This window comes from Marmota flaviventris, chromosome 10, assembly GCF_047511675.1.
Source record: "Marmota flaviventris isolate mMarFla1 chromosome 10, mMarFla1.hap1, whole genome shotgun sequence".
NCBI classification, from domain to species: Eukaryota; Metazoa; Chordata; class Mammalia; order Rodentia; family Sciuridae; genus Marmota; species Marmota flaviventris.
Window position 1 is genome coordinate 112,137,078 of NC_092507.1, and position 19,171 is coordinate 112,156,248.

General features: G+C 41.9%; 1 protein-coding gene across 3 annotated transcripts in view; it reads right to left on the reverse strand.

Annotated features, from left to right (window-relative positions):
- Positions 1–10,518: 10,518 nt before the first annotated feature.
- LOC114080902 (carboxyl-terminal PDZ ligand of neuronal nitric oxide synthase protein) overlaps positions 10,519–19,171 on the reverse strand; it is a 312,785-nt gene continuing 304,132 nt past the window's right edge. For all 3 annotated transcript variants that reach the window (XM_071618242.1, XM_071618241.1, XM_071618243.1), the window contains 2 exons: positions 14,928–15,255; positions 10,519–13,930 (listed from right to left, as the gene is read on the reverse strand). In XM_071618242.1, the coding sequence (XP_071474343.1) occupies positions 13,441–13,930; positions 14,928–15,255 (818 nt within the window). In that variant the 3' untranslated portion in view covers positions 10,519–13,440. The remainder of the gene's footprint in view (positions 13,931–14,927; positions 15,256–19,171) is intronic.

Sequence of the window (19,171 nt, forward strand, 5' to 3'; positions counted from 1 at the left end):
GCCTCTAGAATTTTTCTACTAGTTCAAAATGTTAGAACCTTGTTAGTTTGGAATGTACCAAGTTCAATGCCCATCCTTAAACCACAGTGATTTAATTTCACCCTTGACCATCCTTTCAAAGTTATTAAAAAGAGGAATTCTAGATTTTCAGATGACATGAGCAGCAGACATGTGGCTGGAGTTCCCGAATGTGAATCATTATGTAATGAGTTCCTGGGTCACAGCAATCCAAGGCTATGACCAAGTATAGAAGTGAAATGCAGCCATATTCAGAGGGAGCCAATTTCTTCTGGTTGGTTCAGTAAAAGCCACCAGAAGCAAGCCTGCTTCCTGTGATTCAGTTCTAGAACTTTGATTCATTCTTTATGGTATTAAGAAGCACGTTCCAGTTTCCAGCGACTATAGCAATCCTTGGCAAAGAAAATATATTCAATGAATAGTTCTCAAATGAATGAATAAATCAGTATATAAAATGTGGTTACTCATTCTGGATAGTAGGTATTTTCTTGAGCTTTATACATTTCAAAATCCAGTATATCAAGACAATTTTCAAGATCTTTAAATTATAACTCTCCTAGAAGCAATTTCCTTTTTGTCAAGCACCCATGCATAGAATCTTGCACAATGCTTGGTGAGTTTCCAGTACATTTCTCAAATAAGCAAGCAACATTTAATAGCCGATGTTAACATCACACTATGACTCCCTGACATTTTTTAGAAGATCCTGAACTGATCACAGGAAGAACAACTCAAAAATCTGGGTATGTGGGACTGGAAGAGGAAAGCCAAAGTATTAATATTTATTTCAAGTGTTTGAAGTGCTGCTCTGAAAGATGATCCAGACTCACTGGATACAATGACAGGCCAAAGAACTTGGACCAATGGTTGGGTGTTTATAGGAGAGCGGTTTTAGTCAAATATAAAAACATTGAACCCACGGGGTCTATCCTACAACCTTTCAGTCTGCCCAGTGTTGTGGTTCAAGTAGACAATGATATATTCCAAGGATGTTGGAGAGTTGATTCCTGTCCTGAAAAGAAATTAGACTGATGGAATGCTAAGAAATTAGACTTCTAAATCAAGGACAATTATATTCTATTCTCTTCTTTAATAACTATAGTGGAAATCTATCTATCTATTTCTTTCTTTCTGTTTTTTATTTTGGTATGGAGAGTTGAGTTTAGCACATACTTTAATTGTTAATTCACAACTGCCATTAGCCCATACGACAACTTTCTTTTGTTTTATTGCAGTTTTTTTTCCTTCATCCCTAATTCCCATTCCAAGATCTCCCCCTCTGGAACCAGCTCTATAATTTTGATATAAGACTTTGGACATGGATTACCATTGCAGACTATAAAGTATTGGCTATGGACACATACATTTAGCATTTATGTACATGGTATGGTGCTATTGCTCTAAATCTGTTATTCCTTTTTTTTTTTTTTTTAATGCAACACTGACCTGTTCCATACTATAGCTATCTAATTCAGTACTTCTAACTGAGACATGATACTCCTCAGTGTGCACTGGCCATTATAAACATGCTATAACCACTTACATGGGCCATAAGTTTTGCTGTTTAATGGAGTTGCAAATTTTTACCATAGAATCTTATATATTCTGTTAGATTAATTAATTTTCTTTCTTCCTTTTTTTTTTTTTTTTTTGGTGGTGCTGGGGGTTGAACCCAGGGCCTTGTGCATGCAAGGCAAGCACTCTACCAACTGAACTATATCCCCAGCCCCTATTCTGTTAGATTAATTTCTAATTATTGTTAGTTGTTATAAATTATATCTTATGTTTTATTACTTTTCTAATAGTCTGTGGTGGCAGCAAAATATTTACTTTCTCATTAGAGCTACTGGTTTACCTATTGATTCCATTGTGCTTTCTGTGTAAATGATTTTTGTCAACTATAAATATTACTTTGTTCTTTTTCTTTTCAATACTTATGCTTCTTACTTATTTTTCATGTTTACTTCATTGACCAAGGGCATCTAATACACATTACACGTGGTCATGATAGTAGGCATCTTTGTGTTGCTCCCAGTCCTATAGAAAAATGCTTAGAAATTATCTCCATTTAAGCATGAGGTTTGCTGTAGGTTTTCAGTAAATAGTCTTTATCAAGTTTATTTTAAAATTTTTATCTAGAATATTTTGAAATTTATTGTTATTTTTTTCTGCATCTATTAAGATAGTTCACTTCCTTTTATCTTCACTGCTTTATAGTAGTAAGCTACTAAAATTAATACAATTGTTAATATGATACCTTCCTAACATTGTTTACCTTAATCATATTGTATTATTTTTAATAAAGTCTTGGATTCAGTAAACATTTAAGGCTTTTTCATTGCAACTCATAAAACAAAAAGACTATAATTTGCTGAATTACTGGTTCACTTTTTCATATAAATGAATTAAAATCTTTCTCCTTTTTCTATTTTCTGCAATAACTTTGTAAGGTTAGAATTCTGTTTCTTGGATTTTTTTTTTTTTTTTTTTTTTTTTTTTTTTTTTTTTTTTTTGCTATTTTCTTGTAAAATTGATTGTTAGGCTCTGGTGCAGGAGAGGAAAATATTTTATTACTATTTAAATATCTTTTATATTAATTGGTTTATTCAATTATTTTGCCCATTTGGACTTTGTTGTTTTTTCCAGAAATTTGTTGATTTTGTCTACATTTTCACAATTATTAGTATATAGCTCACAATATTCTGTTGTTAATGCTTCTGATGTGACTAAAATCATATCTCCTTCCTTACTCTGTATCTTATTTCTACCTTGCTTTTATTAACCAGTTTTAATAAAAAGCCAGCTTTTGGTTTTGCTGATCTTTTTTGTTATTGCTTCTGGATTGTTGCTCTCTACTTCATTGATTTCTCATCTCATTTTTTCTCATTTCATTTTACTTATCTGAATTGTTTTCCATATTTATTGTTTTCTAATAAATATATCTAAAGCAATGAGTGTAGCTCAAAGTACAATGTTATCTGTATCCCACTAATTTTAACATGAACCTGCTGTTTCAGTGAAGCATTTTCACTCCTGTAACAGTGTCCTTTTCAACCCAAGAACTACTTAGAAGTTTTTAATTGTTTTCAAATAACTATAACTATATATGGTATTATATATATGATTCATATATTTATATATTAAATATATTTATTTACTTTCTATTTATTATTTACATATTAATTACACATATACATTAAACACACATTAATTAATTTATATATAATTTAATATTTAATTAATATATTAATACATTGTATATATGTGTGTGTGTACCTAGTATTGGTATTGGTGCTGGTATTTAGTATTGGTCCCTAGGATTGAACCCAGGGGTGCTCAACAACTGAGCCACATCCCTGGCCTTTTTTATTTTGAGAAAGGGTTTCACTAAGTTGCTGAGGCTGGCTTTGAACTTATGATTCTCTTCCCTCCACCTCTGGAGCCCCTAGGATTATAGGCATGCACCACCGCACCATGCTAAATATATCTTTTTTTAGTTTTCATTTTAGAACAGATTTCAAACTATATTCTCACCAACGACCCGTGTAGATGAGACAAACTGGCAGCACCATTAAACTAAGAAAATAGGGGAAAATCACGTGACATAGAGAGTAGTTTTCAAACCAAAGGTAGGATGGCTCTGTGACCTTAAGGTCAGTTTCCACGCTGGAAAGAAAGGTGCACCCCAGAATCTCTTTATTTTATACTAACAAAGGAGTTTCAATAGAATGTTCTTCAAATCAGGCAGCGGATAAGGTTTCAAGGGTGGGGTCTTGCTTCATGATGTCTTGTGGTCAGCAGATTGATTGACATCTTGGTAAGTCACACCCATCTCAGGTGCTGCATGGGATCTTAGGCAGAGCTTGAGGAGGAGGCTCACCTGCATCATGTGATCACTCCCTGACAGGGAGCTGGCAATGCCAGGCCTATCCCCACATATGGCTACGATTGCACAATAGCTCACACACACAGCCCATGGAAGGCTGGTGACACTATATAGCATTAAGGTTAGATACAGGTTCGACTTCAACTTCTGAATATTTCATTTATTGGAATTGGTTTTTTTTCTATTCATTTTAAAACTCAGTCTCTTCTGCCCCTAGATGGATCAAAGATTGTAGGGGATATAAAATAAATATTTATATAAATTTGCTTAATTTTCATCAGTTTGATCTATCAGAGTCAAACAGAAATAATTTTTTCATTTTAACTCACTATGTAATAGATTTAGCTTTCTAATAATCATCATCATTATATTGCTTTTTATTTATCATTCTGCCATTTTTATTTTAACTGGTTTGGGGTTATATTTTTAACTGCATATATTTTTACAATTATTTTCTCGTTTTGATCTATTTCTTTATAAAAAGGAAAAAGTATTTTTCTCTCATGATTTTTGTCTTCAATTATATTTTACATCATATTAAAATTGCTATCCTTTCTTTTCAGTTGTACTTTTCCAGTATATAATTTTCCAACCCTTCATTTTCAACCCTTTTAACTCTATCTTCTGTAGACAAAATACTTCAGTATTTAGGTTTTCTGTTTGTTTTTAACCAACATTAGATTCCTTCCATCAGTGATCTCAATGTATTTATATGCATATTATAATTTATTCTACTGGAATTTATTTCTACTATTTTAACTCCATTCTTTCTAACTGTATTTTTCCTTTCTTTTTTTTTTCTGCTATCCTTTGAGTGGATCGAATTTATCTCTGCTAATTTGAAAGTTCTACTTCAAAATAAAAGACAATTTTGGTGGTTACCCATAACTTATTAAGAACTGTATCTTTGTTTATTTTTTCTACAATATTTTAAGTCTATCAAATGCTATGATTTAGCATATTCTCATTTTCTTTCTGTCTCCACCACCAATCCCACCTAATTTTCTGTTATATATTTTAATTATGATTATCTATCCTCTTTGGATTCTTTATCATTTAAATAACAGTAAACTAAGTCAATTATCCATTCTTATATGTTTCAAAGCACATAGCATTCATAACATCCTTCTTTCTCTTCTTTTTTTTTTTTTTTTGTACCTGGGATTGAACTCAAGGGCACTTGACCACTGAGCCACATCCCCAGCCCTATTTTTGTATTTTATTTAGAGATAAGGGCTCACTGAGTTGCTTAGCACCTCACTTTTGCTGAGACTGGCTTTGAACATCCTCCTGCCTCAGCTTCCCCAGTCACTGGGATTAAAGATGGTCTGTCTTTATGACAGACTGTAATGTTTGTGAGTTTTTCCTTCTATGTTCTCTTGGAAACTCTATACACCATTCCTTTTTCAGGATTTCAATTCTCCTTTTTCAGGAGAATTGTCATTTTTTATAAAAAAAAAAAAAGTTTCTCTTATTTTATTCCTCCTTCTAAAATGTCAAGTTAAAGAAGTATTTTATCTTTTATTTATTCCTCCACATACTTATTTGTTGAATGATCATAAGGAAAATACAAGCCTTATTAAAAGGAAATTACTATTTCTCTCATCTAGGTTTTGAAAATCTTCCTTTTGTGGAAGCTACCAAAAATCGCAATTCCCAAATATAGCCACAAGAGGTCAGACAACCATCAAGAAAACAGTTGGGCTGTGTTATTTATTTATTTTTTAAAGCGCTGCTGAGTAACCATGGTATTAAATGCAACCTGAAAGATTCTTTGGCAGGTTTTCTCCAAACAGTATTTCACCTCCCAATTGAATACTTAATCTCCAGTTTCGACAACAGGATTAGTGTATATATAAGCCAGCCTTCCCCGAAATTACAAGAGAGGTATTCCTGTCACTTTAACTTCAGGCAGAAATTCTTGCAATTCAGAGTAGATTTTTACCAAAATCCTTAAGAATAAATGTTTTCAGGAGGCACTGTTTTCAACTCTGTCACTTATTGGCAGAGTGACCATGGGAAAATTGCTTAAATTCCTCCCCTCTAGAAAAGGGGCTAATGACTCTTACTGCATAGGATTATAGTGGGGATTCAATGAGAGGAAGCTAACACATGTGAACTCATACCGGGGATCGAATACAGGGTGCTCTATCATGGAGCGACATCCCTGACCCTCTTTTAAAATTTTATTTTGAGACTGTCTCACTAAGTTGTCTAGGCTGGACTTAAACTTGCAATCCTCCTGCCTCAGCCTCCCAAGTAGGGGGGATTATTGGCCTGAGCCACTGTGCTAGGCTTACAGGTTAACTTTTTTTTTTTTTTTTTTAAATATAGTCTTTGTTTTCTCTTCTGTAAAATAAGGGGGTTGGGGAATGGGTCTTTAAATTTTTATTCTACATGAATATTCAGTGTTCAATGAAATTGTATTTATCCTTGGAGAACCTCAAACTCAAAATACTGTTTCTGGGCCATGAATATTTCCTGAGATTCTTTATGAGACTGGTGTGATAGAAACAAAGAGTTGTTTGATGGTAGGGAAGGTGAGTACTCCTCAGTCTGCAAACTTGGGTCTTCTAAGGTCATTTGTTATCAGTTGTAAAGTTCCTCTACAAAATGGGGCTGAACTAGCTACTTCACAAGACATGAGGATTAATGAAATTGTGTGAATCTCTTTAAATAGTAAAATATTACCTGTATTTGGCCAGGCACCATGGTGCATGCCTGCAATCCTAGCAGCTCAGGAGCCTAATGCAGGATAATTGCAAGTTCAAGGCCAGCCTGGGCAACTTAGAGACATCCTGACCCTGAGTTCAACCCTCAGTACAATAAATAAATAAATAAATAAATCGATCACTCAGACCAGTATAAGCAGCAGCCAGAGATGGACAGGTGCCTGGCATTGAGGTTCAACACTTCTTAAATTGGACGTAAGTCCTTCTTCTGTCATCTCCATAGCAGAATTAATTAAGGCTCTTGCCGAAGATAAGTGAGTTACACAGTGGTCAGTTAATCATTTGCCATTTTGAGAATGACCTCCTTTGGCCTTTCTTGTGCAGTTGATGATCAGGTACAGAGGCTGTCTGTGGGTAGAAACCCTGAGGAAGGCAGGCTGAAGGAGGTCATGTTGGTCCACTCCAAATGCTAGTGAGTACAGTCTTACCTGTTCTACACAAATTATCAGTTCCTTGTGTTTAGTTCAGTTTAAGCACATCTTTATCAAGTTCCAGTGACTTGACAGATACTGTGCTGGGAACTGTGGAGTCAGAGAGGAAGATGGCATAGCTCCTGTCCCCCAAGATGCTCAGAGACTGTGGGAGAAACGTGAGGAGGAACCTACTTTCCATGACACATAGGAAGTGCCTTAATGGAGAAATGTATGGGATTGTAGAGGAGAGGGGCTGGAGGCATGTGGTCAGGAGGAACCTTGGAGAAAGGCATGCCTAAGCTGAAATTTGAAGGACAAATTAACACAGCCTGACAAAGTCACAGGAAAGAGAAAGGAAGGTGGAAACCTGGCTCAGGTAGATGGACTGCTTTAAACAAAGGCATTGAAACAATTCTGGGCAGTTTTGGGGTCCCGGGACACTGGAGCATAGAGGCAGATAAAGGTGGCAAAAGTAGTTTGGCTGAGCTGAGGATGATCTGGAGTGTAGAGAACTATCTGATGCCTCACCCACACTCTTCTTGGTCACAAAGCATGCCACCTCCAGAGGCACCAATTGGTGAGGGAGAGGCATGGGCAGGGTAGGTGACCTCAGCTTTACCCTCGAGCTGTGCTGAATGACCATGAAGTCACTTCCCAGGTGACTGAGACAGCCTCCCCAGAAGACCCAGCTCCTAGAAAAGCTGTGCTTTGGCCAGGTCCAGAGAGGATTTGCCAGGTTTGTTGATGATTCTTGATGCAGAGGACCCAGGACTGAAATTGAGCAAGGAAAGCTAACTGGAACAGAGTTGACCCTACCAGGAGGTATACAAGACAGGGAGTCCCAACCTGTTCTGGGCTTTCCTGATAGCAGGCAGGTACATCCATTGTGGGCTCAGGATAAAGAGGGAGCCTATTCACTTTGTGGAAGTAGAAAACCCTTCACAGGGCTGGTGGGGTTCACTTCCCGCCATCTCAAAGGGCCAGGCTTCTCCCTTCCCCTTTCTCATGGTAGTCGGGACCAATCCAAACCAATCCCCAAACTACAGGGAATTGTCACGAGTTGTTCCATAAAGTGGACTCAACATGGAATGTGCTTGAACATCAGACCACACGCAAGAGGAACACAACACTATGAAACACTATGGTGGTAAACATGAAAGGATCCTTTAAAGAAGGTAGCTGAGCAGATAGTACTAGAAACAGATGACACAGTTAAAAAAAAAACAAGAAAAAAAAAACAGGGTACAGTTTGTTAGAAGCTTGCTTTTTGTTTTCTTTCTTCTTTTTTTTAATCTATTACAAAGGAAAAACACTGGCAAAATTTCCTGCTCCATATAAATTGACAGATTCCTCAGGCAGCTCCCATGAGAGAGAATGAAGCCCGGTGTGTGTGAGTTGGTCCTTAAATATTTCTTCAAGCTTGTTTCCCCGTCTGTGTTAATAACCAAGTTTCATGGGGGTAGAATGTACCCAGGCTCCCTTGAGCCAGACTATTTATCATGGCAGCAGCTGGAGATAAGCTGGACACAAAGAGGATTTGTGTCTCAGGAGGGTCGGTCCTTGGATACAGAAAGCAGAGGAATTTTCTCATTAGTAGGAAGTTAGTGGTGGGCACTCAGGGCTTTCATCACATGCCCCCAGAGAAAATGGAAACAGGGAGAAGGGCATCCTAGAGGGGTAAAGTGCTCCATGATGCTTTCACTGGACAACTTGAAGCTTCCAGAGTGGACTTCCTTGGGAGATGAAAGACATTAAATGCCATGTGCACTTATGAAGTTTTCCAGGGGAGGTAAGAAGTTCATTTACTATTAGTTCCCACCAATGACACTGCAGTGCCCTGGACAACATTTACCTCATGGTAGACAGGGGCTTGGATAAACTGTTTGAATAAATGCATCTTTGTTTCCCAGCTTCTAGACCAGCTTAGAGCATAGCACTGACAACATTTTTTTGTTGTTGTTGGTACTAGGGCAAAAAACAAAAACCACTGAGCCACATCCCCAGTCTTATTTCATATTTTATTTAGAGACAGGGTCTCACTGAGTTGCTTAGCACCTCACTATTGCTGAGGCTGGCTTTGAACTGACTATCCTCCTGCCTTAGCCTCCTGAGCCTCTGGGATTACAGGCAGGCACCGCAGCACCCGGCATATTCACATTCATTTTTATACTTAAAATTTTCCTTTAAATATTATTTTTTTTCCTAATTATGCATATGTGACCTTAGCCAAAAATAACTTTCCATAATGGAGGGAAAGGAAGGCATACTAAAAGTACATTCCACACCTGAGTGAACATAGAAGTAAATCCCAAAAACCTCTAAGACACAAGGTATGGGAGTAGAATTGAAGAAGTCACCTAATGAATCATCATTGGAACACATGCTCAAGGAAAAACGCTGCTATTGTAAGGATTTTCAGTGCCTTTTCCGTGGATGGAATATGCTGGATTGGTATTTGTGTTACTCCTGTTTTCTCTGAACTGTATGCTGGAGCCTACTGTCAAGAAGTTGAGTTTGGAAAGCCCATTTTTTTCTCTCTTGTACCTCCTCTAAGAAACAAGGCATAGGAGTAGAATTGGATGCAGAAAGACCAGGTACAGTCTTTATGCTACAGACACTCCTGACAAGGAGCTAGGGGACCCCCCCTTTAGGCTGAACTGTAGGATTCAACTCAGAGCAATGTCATGGCAGAAATGCCCATCTTTTTGTCTTTGGAAATATCTGTGGCTTCTGGGAACAGACTAAAACCCATTTCTACTCCTGCTTCTTTTCCACTTTCTTCCTGGCCAGTTCTCCAGTGTGAAGTCTCTGGGTCCTTGGATCTGACACAGGCTGAGGTGTGGAGATGAAATGAAGGGGTTTAGACCAGCTCTTGTCCAAGCCACATTCTCTCCATAGGTCAACACCAAGGCAGTCCCAGTCCAGAGGACCCTCCAGAGCAATTTCCTGAAGTGCCTAAGATCACAGCTCTGGATATTTTGCTGACATTTACTGATGACTCTTTTTGAGAATGTACACACACACACACACACACACACACACACTTCAGCCAATTCTTGGTTGGAAGTAGGGTGTGGACCCCAGATTGAGAACCAGTGACCTAGAGAATGATCTTATGGTCATTTGCATTTCTTTCCAGCTTCCTCTCAAGGAGAGACTTACCCATATGCATCATGCAGATGCCCTGGAAGCAGTCATGTGTCTAGACATTCATAGTAGCCAGCCAGTCATGGACACAGATGATGGCATATCCTGAGAAATTGTCCCGCCCAAGGGTCTCAGGTTGGAGGTTCATCAGTAGACACCATCTTCCCCACATTTCTGTATTCCTTACTCTTTCAGTCTCATAAAACAAAGTGCCAATGTTCTCCACCTGACTAGTCGGCTTCCTGGAACCCACTACTCCCCATTAGTCAAGAGGCAAAAAACAAAGCCAGCAAACCAAACTGAATTCTTTTATTGTGCAATTTCCTTCTACCAGAAAAATCTCTAAAAATATAAATATGAACTCTCTAAAAATACTCAGAATAGATCTATAATCTTCTTCCTCTTCCAAACTAGGGCCAAACTTTTTTTCAAAGCTGATGGGCTATGAACATATGTCTTCATGTCGCCTACATACATAATATTCAGAGATGTTTCTCTTTGTGCAGGAGGGGAACACCATCCTGCCAGGTTTGGGAAGCTCATTTGTGATCAGGATGAAGTTATAAACAGAACTGGGGAGAAACTTCCTTTTGCAAATGTAGAAGATAGCCCTTCATTCCTCCCCAGTACCTTGCCCTCACAGGGTGGACTGGGCTGCCCTATGCCAAGCTCCACTGGACTCATGAGGAGCGATTTATGGTAGTGGGGCTGCCATGCTATAATCCAGGAAGGTGAGACTGGAGATGGACAGGAAACCAGAAGGGGCTTTGGCTGGAAGAGTTGGCCAGAGAAAAAACCCTCAGCAGGATTAGTAGTAAGTTGCTCCTACTGGTTCTAGATAACACCTAGCCTGGAGCAACCATGTCTAAGGTAAGGTTCAATCTTCGAGGGCCTCCTAGGTAGCAGTGTCACCCCTAGAGCAGGGGAATGGCTGAGCTGTAGGCAGCCAGAGATTGGCACAGGGTCCCATGGCACCTTACTCAGTATCAGACATAAATCTGAAGAAGCCTGGAGTCATCCTGTGATGGTCCTGGGACAACCTGGTGGGATCCCTTCGCTAATCCTGGGTCTGAGGGCCAGGACTCCAGCAGCAGCTGGAGTGGAGACAAGTACTTAAGCAAGAGGGGGCTGGAACTGTTTGTACTCCAGTTACCACATTACTTGATCCCTGGAGGGCAGCAGCCTCAGACTGCAGGCACTTGCTGAGTTTCCTGTCAGAGGGGTAAACCAAGCTTCCGGTACAGAGAGCTCAGATGAAACTGGGCTTACTCCCTGGTGGGTGTTTAGAGTCTCTGCCCCCATGTTCCCGGTTCTGTTTTGGTTGATGTTATGAACCATTTTAGGAAAACTCACAGGACACCAAATGCTAGTCCTGAGGATTTCTGACTTCCAAGGTGTTCTTAGGGTAAGACAGGGCAGGGCCTTCATGTGTGCTAACAGCCCTGCTCACTCCACCGCGTCCTTGCAGGCACTCAGCTGCACAGGACCCTCATAAGCAGGGAAGGAAAAGGACTTTGCAGGGAGTATGTTGCAAAACCTTGCTTTCTGGGGCAAAAGAAGGCAGAAGAGAAGGGTGTGAGAGGGTGGAGGCAAGGCTGTACAATTGTAGAAACAAGAATGTGCCCACATGCCGGCAATCCCACTGAAGCTTCCAGTTCTGTAGGAGTTAACGTGGATGTATTATATGGTGGTAGGAAGAGGAGCAGAGGCTTGGTGATAATCAACTGGGAAGCCAGGCCTAGGTATCCCAGAGCTCATGGGTGAGAAGCCAAACACTGAAAGGAAAAGGGAAGGGCACAGGAATGATAGGAAGAAGAAGCCTGAGGCACAGCCTGCCCTGGCTGGACCTACCATTCCCATTCTTCTCTTTAGATACCTGTTGCCTTGTTAAAAAACAAAAAAAGAGAGAGAAAGAGAGATGTTATCTTCTTGCTGCAAAGACCCCCAAGATTGAGCTCGCTGCAGGGTCTCCTGGCCCTTGGAAGACAGTACAATAGGTCCCCTGGTGGGAGACAGGAATACAAAAGTGGGTTAACCCAGGAGGATAGGAACAAGTGAAGGTTTGAGGATACTTATCTGTTCCTTAGGCGGATCCAGAAGGAGGGAGCAGAGGACCACCCCTGGCATCAGGATAGAACTAGGGAAGGGCAGGACAGAGGCCCCTCCAGGGAGGCCTGGTGCTGCAGGAGACTCAGGCAACTTCAAAAGCACAAAGCACCTTGGGTTTATTAGGAGGTGTGCCTCCACAGTTTGGATCGCATCCCAGTCTCTCACATGCTTCTCCCTGGCTCTCACACTTACTGAGACCCTGGCACTGCTTCATTCTAGGCTGTGGGGTGACCCTGAAAAATTGCTCTGATCCCCAACCACACTCTTCTCTATCTTGGCTTCACTCCCTTATCTACACCTCTGCTCTCCTCTCAGTAGGACCACCCTTACTCTCCTGGGTTCTCCTCTCAAACCAAAATCAAAACATGCTCTGCTGCTTCTTCTTCTGAGGCCTGCCTAGCCCTGTCTTCACACACATAGCAAAGGAAGCCTGGCTGTTATTTCTGTGCAGGAAGCCCCAGCATTTTCCCAGGTGCCTAAAGGATGGGAAAAACCTTGAGAACCCTGAGTGATAGGTTAAGCACCCCCTCTGGCCCCCTGGGACAGAGGAAAGATACCAGGTGCCCCGCACTCTCTTGGAACCAGGAGGAACCGTGGCTGGGCTACGGTCAGGTTGTGTGGCTTTCTAGGACAGGCCCCATCATCAAGCCAACCCCATCATTCCTCATCCAGCCTTGTTGCCCCCTGAGATAGGATCTCTGGGCCATGATGGAGGAGAGAGAGGAACCAGGGCTTGGGTGAGGAAGAGCAGGCACCATATGGGAGACAGACAAAGAAAAGTCCTGCAAGATCCATCACCCTGAGCTGGTAGCCCTATCATTCAGTAGGAAGCTGGAACAAACTTGTGGGTGAAAGAGATCTAGTACCCCTGGGCTACAATCAACACCCAGAGGAGCTTACAGAAATTAGGATCAAGGATGGCACCTGAGTCCTTTTGCCATTCTGCAGATAGACTCTTCAACTAGAATTACCTGTGGACTTTTAACCCTGCAACATCTTGTGTGGAAATCAGCTTTCTGCAGGTGCCTTGTACAAGGAAGACCAAAGGGCATGGTAGAGCTAGGGCCAGGGCCCCCTGTGCACAGTGGAAGAGAAAGCAGAGGGAAGAGGGGTGCTTGGCAGGGAAGATCACAGGCTACTCAAAGGACAGCAGGTCTGGGTGAGGGCCCTCATTGTCAAGGCTGGAGGTCCGTGCCCGAGGAGGGGGGCTACTGTCCTCCCAGGACTCGGCCAGGCTGATGGGGCTCAAGCTGAGTTTGAGGCCATTCCTCTCAACGAGGCCTGGGGAGGAGGCTCTTCTGTGCTCAGATGCCTTTAACTTAGATTCATCCTGGCTGTCCTTGTGAATTAGGTCAGGAACCGATAGGGAAACTTCACCATTGGGCAGAACCTCGTCCCTATCTTCCATGGTGGCCTCCAGCTGTGAAGCATCTGCTGGGACAGGTTGGACAGTGAGAGGGGAGTCCTGGGGCTGCCCAGGTGACAGCTCTGTCCCATACTCCAGACTACTTAGGACGGGCTGTGATGATATCAGCATGTCCTGGGTGGTCTTCAGGGCCCTAGGGGTTCGCTTCCTGGTTATGGGAGGTGGAGGATCCAGGCGAGGGAAGTCCTCAGGGACTGATCTGTAAGATTGATAACAGTAAACATGCATGCTTTACAAATGGTGAGATACCAGTCCACCCCATCCTCACATCCCTAACTCCAACTTCACCTTCAACTCAGCCACATGGGTGAGTTCATCCCTTGGGCGAATAAGTGCTTCACCCCCTGGGCTCCAATTCTGGGTTCAGGGTGCAGGTCTTAGCAATTTCAACACAACAATGAGCTTTTGGCCTGTTTTATCCTTATCCAGTGTTCAGAGCAGCACAAAAACCTACACAATAAGCCCCATAAGGGGTGCATCACTACTTCAGAAGCAGCCATGTTTAAAACAAGGCCTGGGTGGGTGTGATGGTTCACGTCTATAATGTTATCTACTTGAGAAGCTGAGGCAAGAGGATGGCAAGTTTGAGGCTAGCCTGAGTAATGCAGTGAGACCCTGTCTCAAAATAAAACATAAAAAGCGCTGGGGATGTAGCTCATTAGGAAGAGTACCTCTGGGTTCAGTACCCAGTAAGAAACATAAATAAATAATAAACAAATGAATCAATGTAAAACAAGACCCGAGAGGACCTCTTGGTTAGAAGTGGAAGAATGGGAGTGCCACGGGGGGCTTCTCCTTTCCTGTGGTTCTCAGGCATCAGAATCCATCTGGGAAGGTGCTGGGTAATACTTGGGTTCAAATCTACCTCTGCCAGGTACTAACTAACCAGCTACTCACTTGACCATTCTGAACTCAAGTCATTGGCAAAACGAAAACCTAACCTACCTCCCTGAGTTCTGTGAGGGTTAGATAGAATGATGCTGTAAAGTATGCATATTTAGTGCTTGAGGACACCATGGCTGCTCAATAAGCATTCCTATACGCGCGGAGGTAGAGGCCAGTTCCCATGAACGTGGCCCAGTCCTGCTTTTGACAATTTCATATCCCTTCCTCAGTGCTGTTCTCCCCTGACACACTGCAGTCTGTCCTTGTCCCTACCCATTCAAGTGGAATACGGGGCAGGTGGAGGGACTCACCTTTCATCCTCTAGCCAGGCCCCTGATGTCCCATCAGCCCCACCAGCCAGCTGAGCCCCCGCAGTCTTGTTGATCTCCATCACACCCACACTGCTGAGGCTTGAGGGCTCCTTTCTCCTCAGGAGGTCGTTGACTTTGGCCCCCATGGCTTTGCCTAGGTTCTTGAGGTGCTGGCTGCTCCCCACCCTCACTCCTGGCCCACCAGGCTCTGAAGAGCCAAGGGTGGCAGAGCTGGGGGCCATAGGTCTGGACAGGTGGGGGAAGGAACGGCTCGACTGGAGCTTCGGAGTGAGGGCTGTGTTCAAATTCTCAAACATGCTGTGGTCAACTATGAACAAAGAGGGGAGAAAGAAATTGATGAGTAGACGCGAGCAGGACCATACCACTGGGCTTTTACCTGTTTTATACCAGGCCCCAAACTTGTAACTCCATAAGGCTTCAGCAACATTCAAGAAATAGCCAGCAAAGATGCTCTTGGACTTTCCAGTACAGTTTTCTTGATGGGACCTAGGACCAGAAATTCCAGTTCTGTCCTACCCAAGTTAATCAGTGACTCATTAGCCATAAAAAGGCAAACATTCCTTTAAATAAATCTCTTTGACTCAAGGCTTGATCCCTCTACCTTGGGGGTCACCAGGCCCTTTGAAGTGAACAAAAAATGAGAATGAAGCAACAAAATGTGACATGTTTACGTTGCCACAAACACATGCTGAGCTCTCTGACTCAGGTGCTGGGACAGAAGCCGGTGGAGGGATGGCAAGTACGAGGCTTGGTGCTGGATGTTCCCTTCTGAAAGCCACATGTTTAGCACATTTTCTCCACGGAAAATGGGCCAGCAGTTCCTTAGGTCTTGGAAGACTAGGTCAGCTCCTGAGCAGAGAGGTCAAGTAGTGGATCAGAACCAGCTCACACCAAAGGGACAGGTACTCAGTGGCAGTAAAGCTCAAGGATCCTTACAAACCCCACCTCAATTCTCACAACGTAATGTGGGGAACATGGGAAGATATCTATTTATAAATGAGGGAGGGGTTCAGTTCATAATGAACTGCAGGGCCCAAGATTACAATGCTAGCTGATGGTTAGTCTGAAACTAGAACTTGTAACTCAGAGCTCAGGGCTCTTTCTCCTGCCTTGGAACATGGAACAGCTGCCTACATATACCTAGTAGATGGCCCTTCTCTTGGGGATCTCCCTTTGGCTTGAACAATGAACTAGAAGGACTGGGTATAGACCCACTGCATTGTGAACTTTTGTAGGGCAGAGGCCATGCAGCATCCATCTTTGTCTTCAATGCCTAGACTGGGTCTAGTACGTAGTTTGTACTCAATAAATATTTTTGAATTGAATTTCTTATATTTTATAGATGGAGAATTTGGAAGGCCAAATGGTAGCCCCAAGGTTTGTTGTTGAAAGGGCTGGACCTTCAGGCTCTAGGCCAGGCTATCCATACACTGGCACTTAGGCATCCTCTCCATACCTCAAAAAAACCACCTCAGTAGGAAAGGCAGCCAGACCCACTCTGGAGCCCTGAAATTGGACCTGAGTGGTCCATATCAACTGCCCCAGATATTTTGTCAGTCTGGGAGAACAGGTTCCATTTGCTCCAAAGGCTACTCTCCTTGTTAACACCTCCACGAAGCCTTTCCTGATAATAACTGAGGTTTGAGTGTATAGTTTTGCTTCTGTTGGATATTGGCTTAAAGCAGTTCTCTCTCTGCCTGTGTACTACTGAGTCTTGGGTCAGGGGGAACATTTCTCTTTCTTGAGGTTTCAGCAGGGCAAACTATCTGGATAAGCCATATTCTAAGGGACTTTGGGTGGCAGGGAGAAAGCCATGGGAAGAGGGGTGGAGACCTTTCCCTGAGGATGTGAGCCTCATGGTCTTCGCCTCTGTAACTGCCCTTGATGTACGTGCAAGTGAAAGCACCGTTGTGGGTAGGGGACATGCCAGGGAACTTGGATTATGGCATCCCTGGGATGGGGGGCCCAAGCTATCTGTGTACCTGCCACAGCAGCAGGAATACCCACTCACCCCACAACAAGCTGGGCCCTTGACTCCTGGTTACAGAGAATAATCACAATTCACCTATCATGCCTCAAATCCCTCTCATTTCCCTTACTCATGTTCTCTGCCAAGTAGCAAGGATTATTTGGAAACTAAACAATTTATTGTCTTCCAAACCAGAAAGTATATGGGTCACTATGGAATCATAACAAAATGCTTCAGTGGAACACACTGGGAAAAGTAAGCCCTCCACCATTTCCAGGATCAGAACTTTCTGTGGTGGTTTCCTTTTGGTTTAAAATAAATTCCAGAGAAGACACATTCATTTTTTTTTAAGTATGAAAACCTCCTGTCAGAGTGATTTGTAAACTATGAATTATGAGTAAAGTATGTATAAATTACTATTATTATTTTAAAAACATATCTCTTTATAACAAGCAAATAACTTTTTGATTAGGCACCATTTAGATACCCTTTCTTGTTCTCTACCCTTCAAAATCTAGTCTACAAAAAAAAAAAAAAAAACAAACTGAATTCCTAAGTGATTTAAAAATAACCTGTCATAGACTCTCTTTACAATTGTCTAAATCTTTCTGGTAAATATACCTGTCTTTAAAATAAAATGGTAAGTTCTTTGTGGGGCTATGGTATCTTTAGCACTTTTCATTTTCTGCAATGCCTGGCTTAGGGCCTTGTGTGATAGTAGGCATTTAATGGTAGTTTAATTGATGTTGATTTTTAAATTAATTCTTAAAAACCAAGTGCATGATGAGCTGACAGTACATGAAAACTGCTCATAAGTCTGTTTCCACTTATAAAAACCACCCAGAAACTCCTCTATAAAGTCATTGTGAGGGTTCTTGAAGTCAGACCAGGAAAAACTGTCCTTCTTTCCAAGTGAGCTTGCCTGGGGCCTCCATCTCCACAACTTAGGGATGTGCAATCAGCCTCTTTTCTGCTGATGACTCTAATGACCCCTGCACTCTGTCTCTCCTGCCTCAGGACAAGAGGTTTGGTGATCCTGAAAATAATGGTGATGGAAGGAAGAGACAACAGAATCCCAGCTGATGGCCCTCCCAATAGCAACCCCCAACATGCATATACCCAAGCCGAGGAGGGCATCTGGGGACATAAGTCATCCACAAGAAAGGGAGTATCTTACCTGTCCGAGAAAGGGGCTCGGAAAGCAGGTGGGAAACAAATGAGAGAAAGACACATTTTATGTAGTGACCAGCTACTTTGAGAGTGTCACCTGCTGTATGGGTCACCATCAACAGCACATGCAAGACAGAGGACCTGCTACTAGCAGTGTAATAAACCCTAAATGACCACATTCCCACAAATACTTTAATAACTAAGCCAAAACAGAGCCGTATTTTAAAAACTCTACCACCAGCACTGAGGTATTTAGCTTCCCAAGTTTCCCCCCCCAATATTTTGAGCACCCTTTACATTAAGTATATCTCCAGTTCCTAATTGATAGTGAGAGAAATGTGATTGTCTAAGGCAGAAAGAAATTCTAAGTCCCCTGGGTGTGAAACACATCATTCACATGATGCTATTTACATTTATTTACAATTATGTAAATTGCTAGACTTTAGCCAGAGACATTCATCCACTTCAACTCAGAGTCTAAATTAATAAAATGGAAAAGTCAAGCAGCAGTGCATTTGTACACTATCACCCGGAGGGGATTATAAGTCAAGTATACCAATTTATAAACTCATGATCTTGCTCTACACCATGATGGCCCAAGTGAAATTGCTAAGTGTCTCAAAAATGCCAAAATACTCAACTTCAATTTGTATCCCAATGTGTTCTAAAATTCCAAATCAGGCCAGGAGGAAAAAAACATTAAAGAAAACCAGGTTCTCCCACTGCCCTTCAAATGTTTCAAGATGGAAAAACCACTCCGGGCTCCATGCAGAAGTTGAAGGTACTATGTTCCTTCATAGGCCACACCACTGTGACAGGAGCTGATTTAAAGCACAGCTAAGTAGCTAGTGGACAGGTTGTGACACTATGGAATGGGGTAACTTCAGCTTATCTTCAAGGTCTCATAGTCATCTTTCATGCTTACTCCACATCCCACCAGTACACAAAGTTATTAAATGATAAATCAAAGCAGAGAGAAGAGGCAGCCCTGCCTCCTTGGAACCTATAGTCTCACCAGCAAATTGGCTTAAAACAATGAACAAAATGGTGTCCATTTGTGTTTTAGTCACATTCAGAAAAGAGC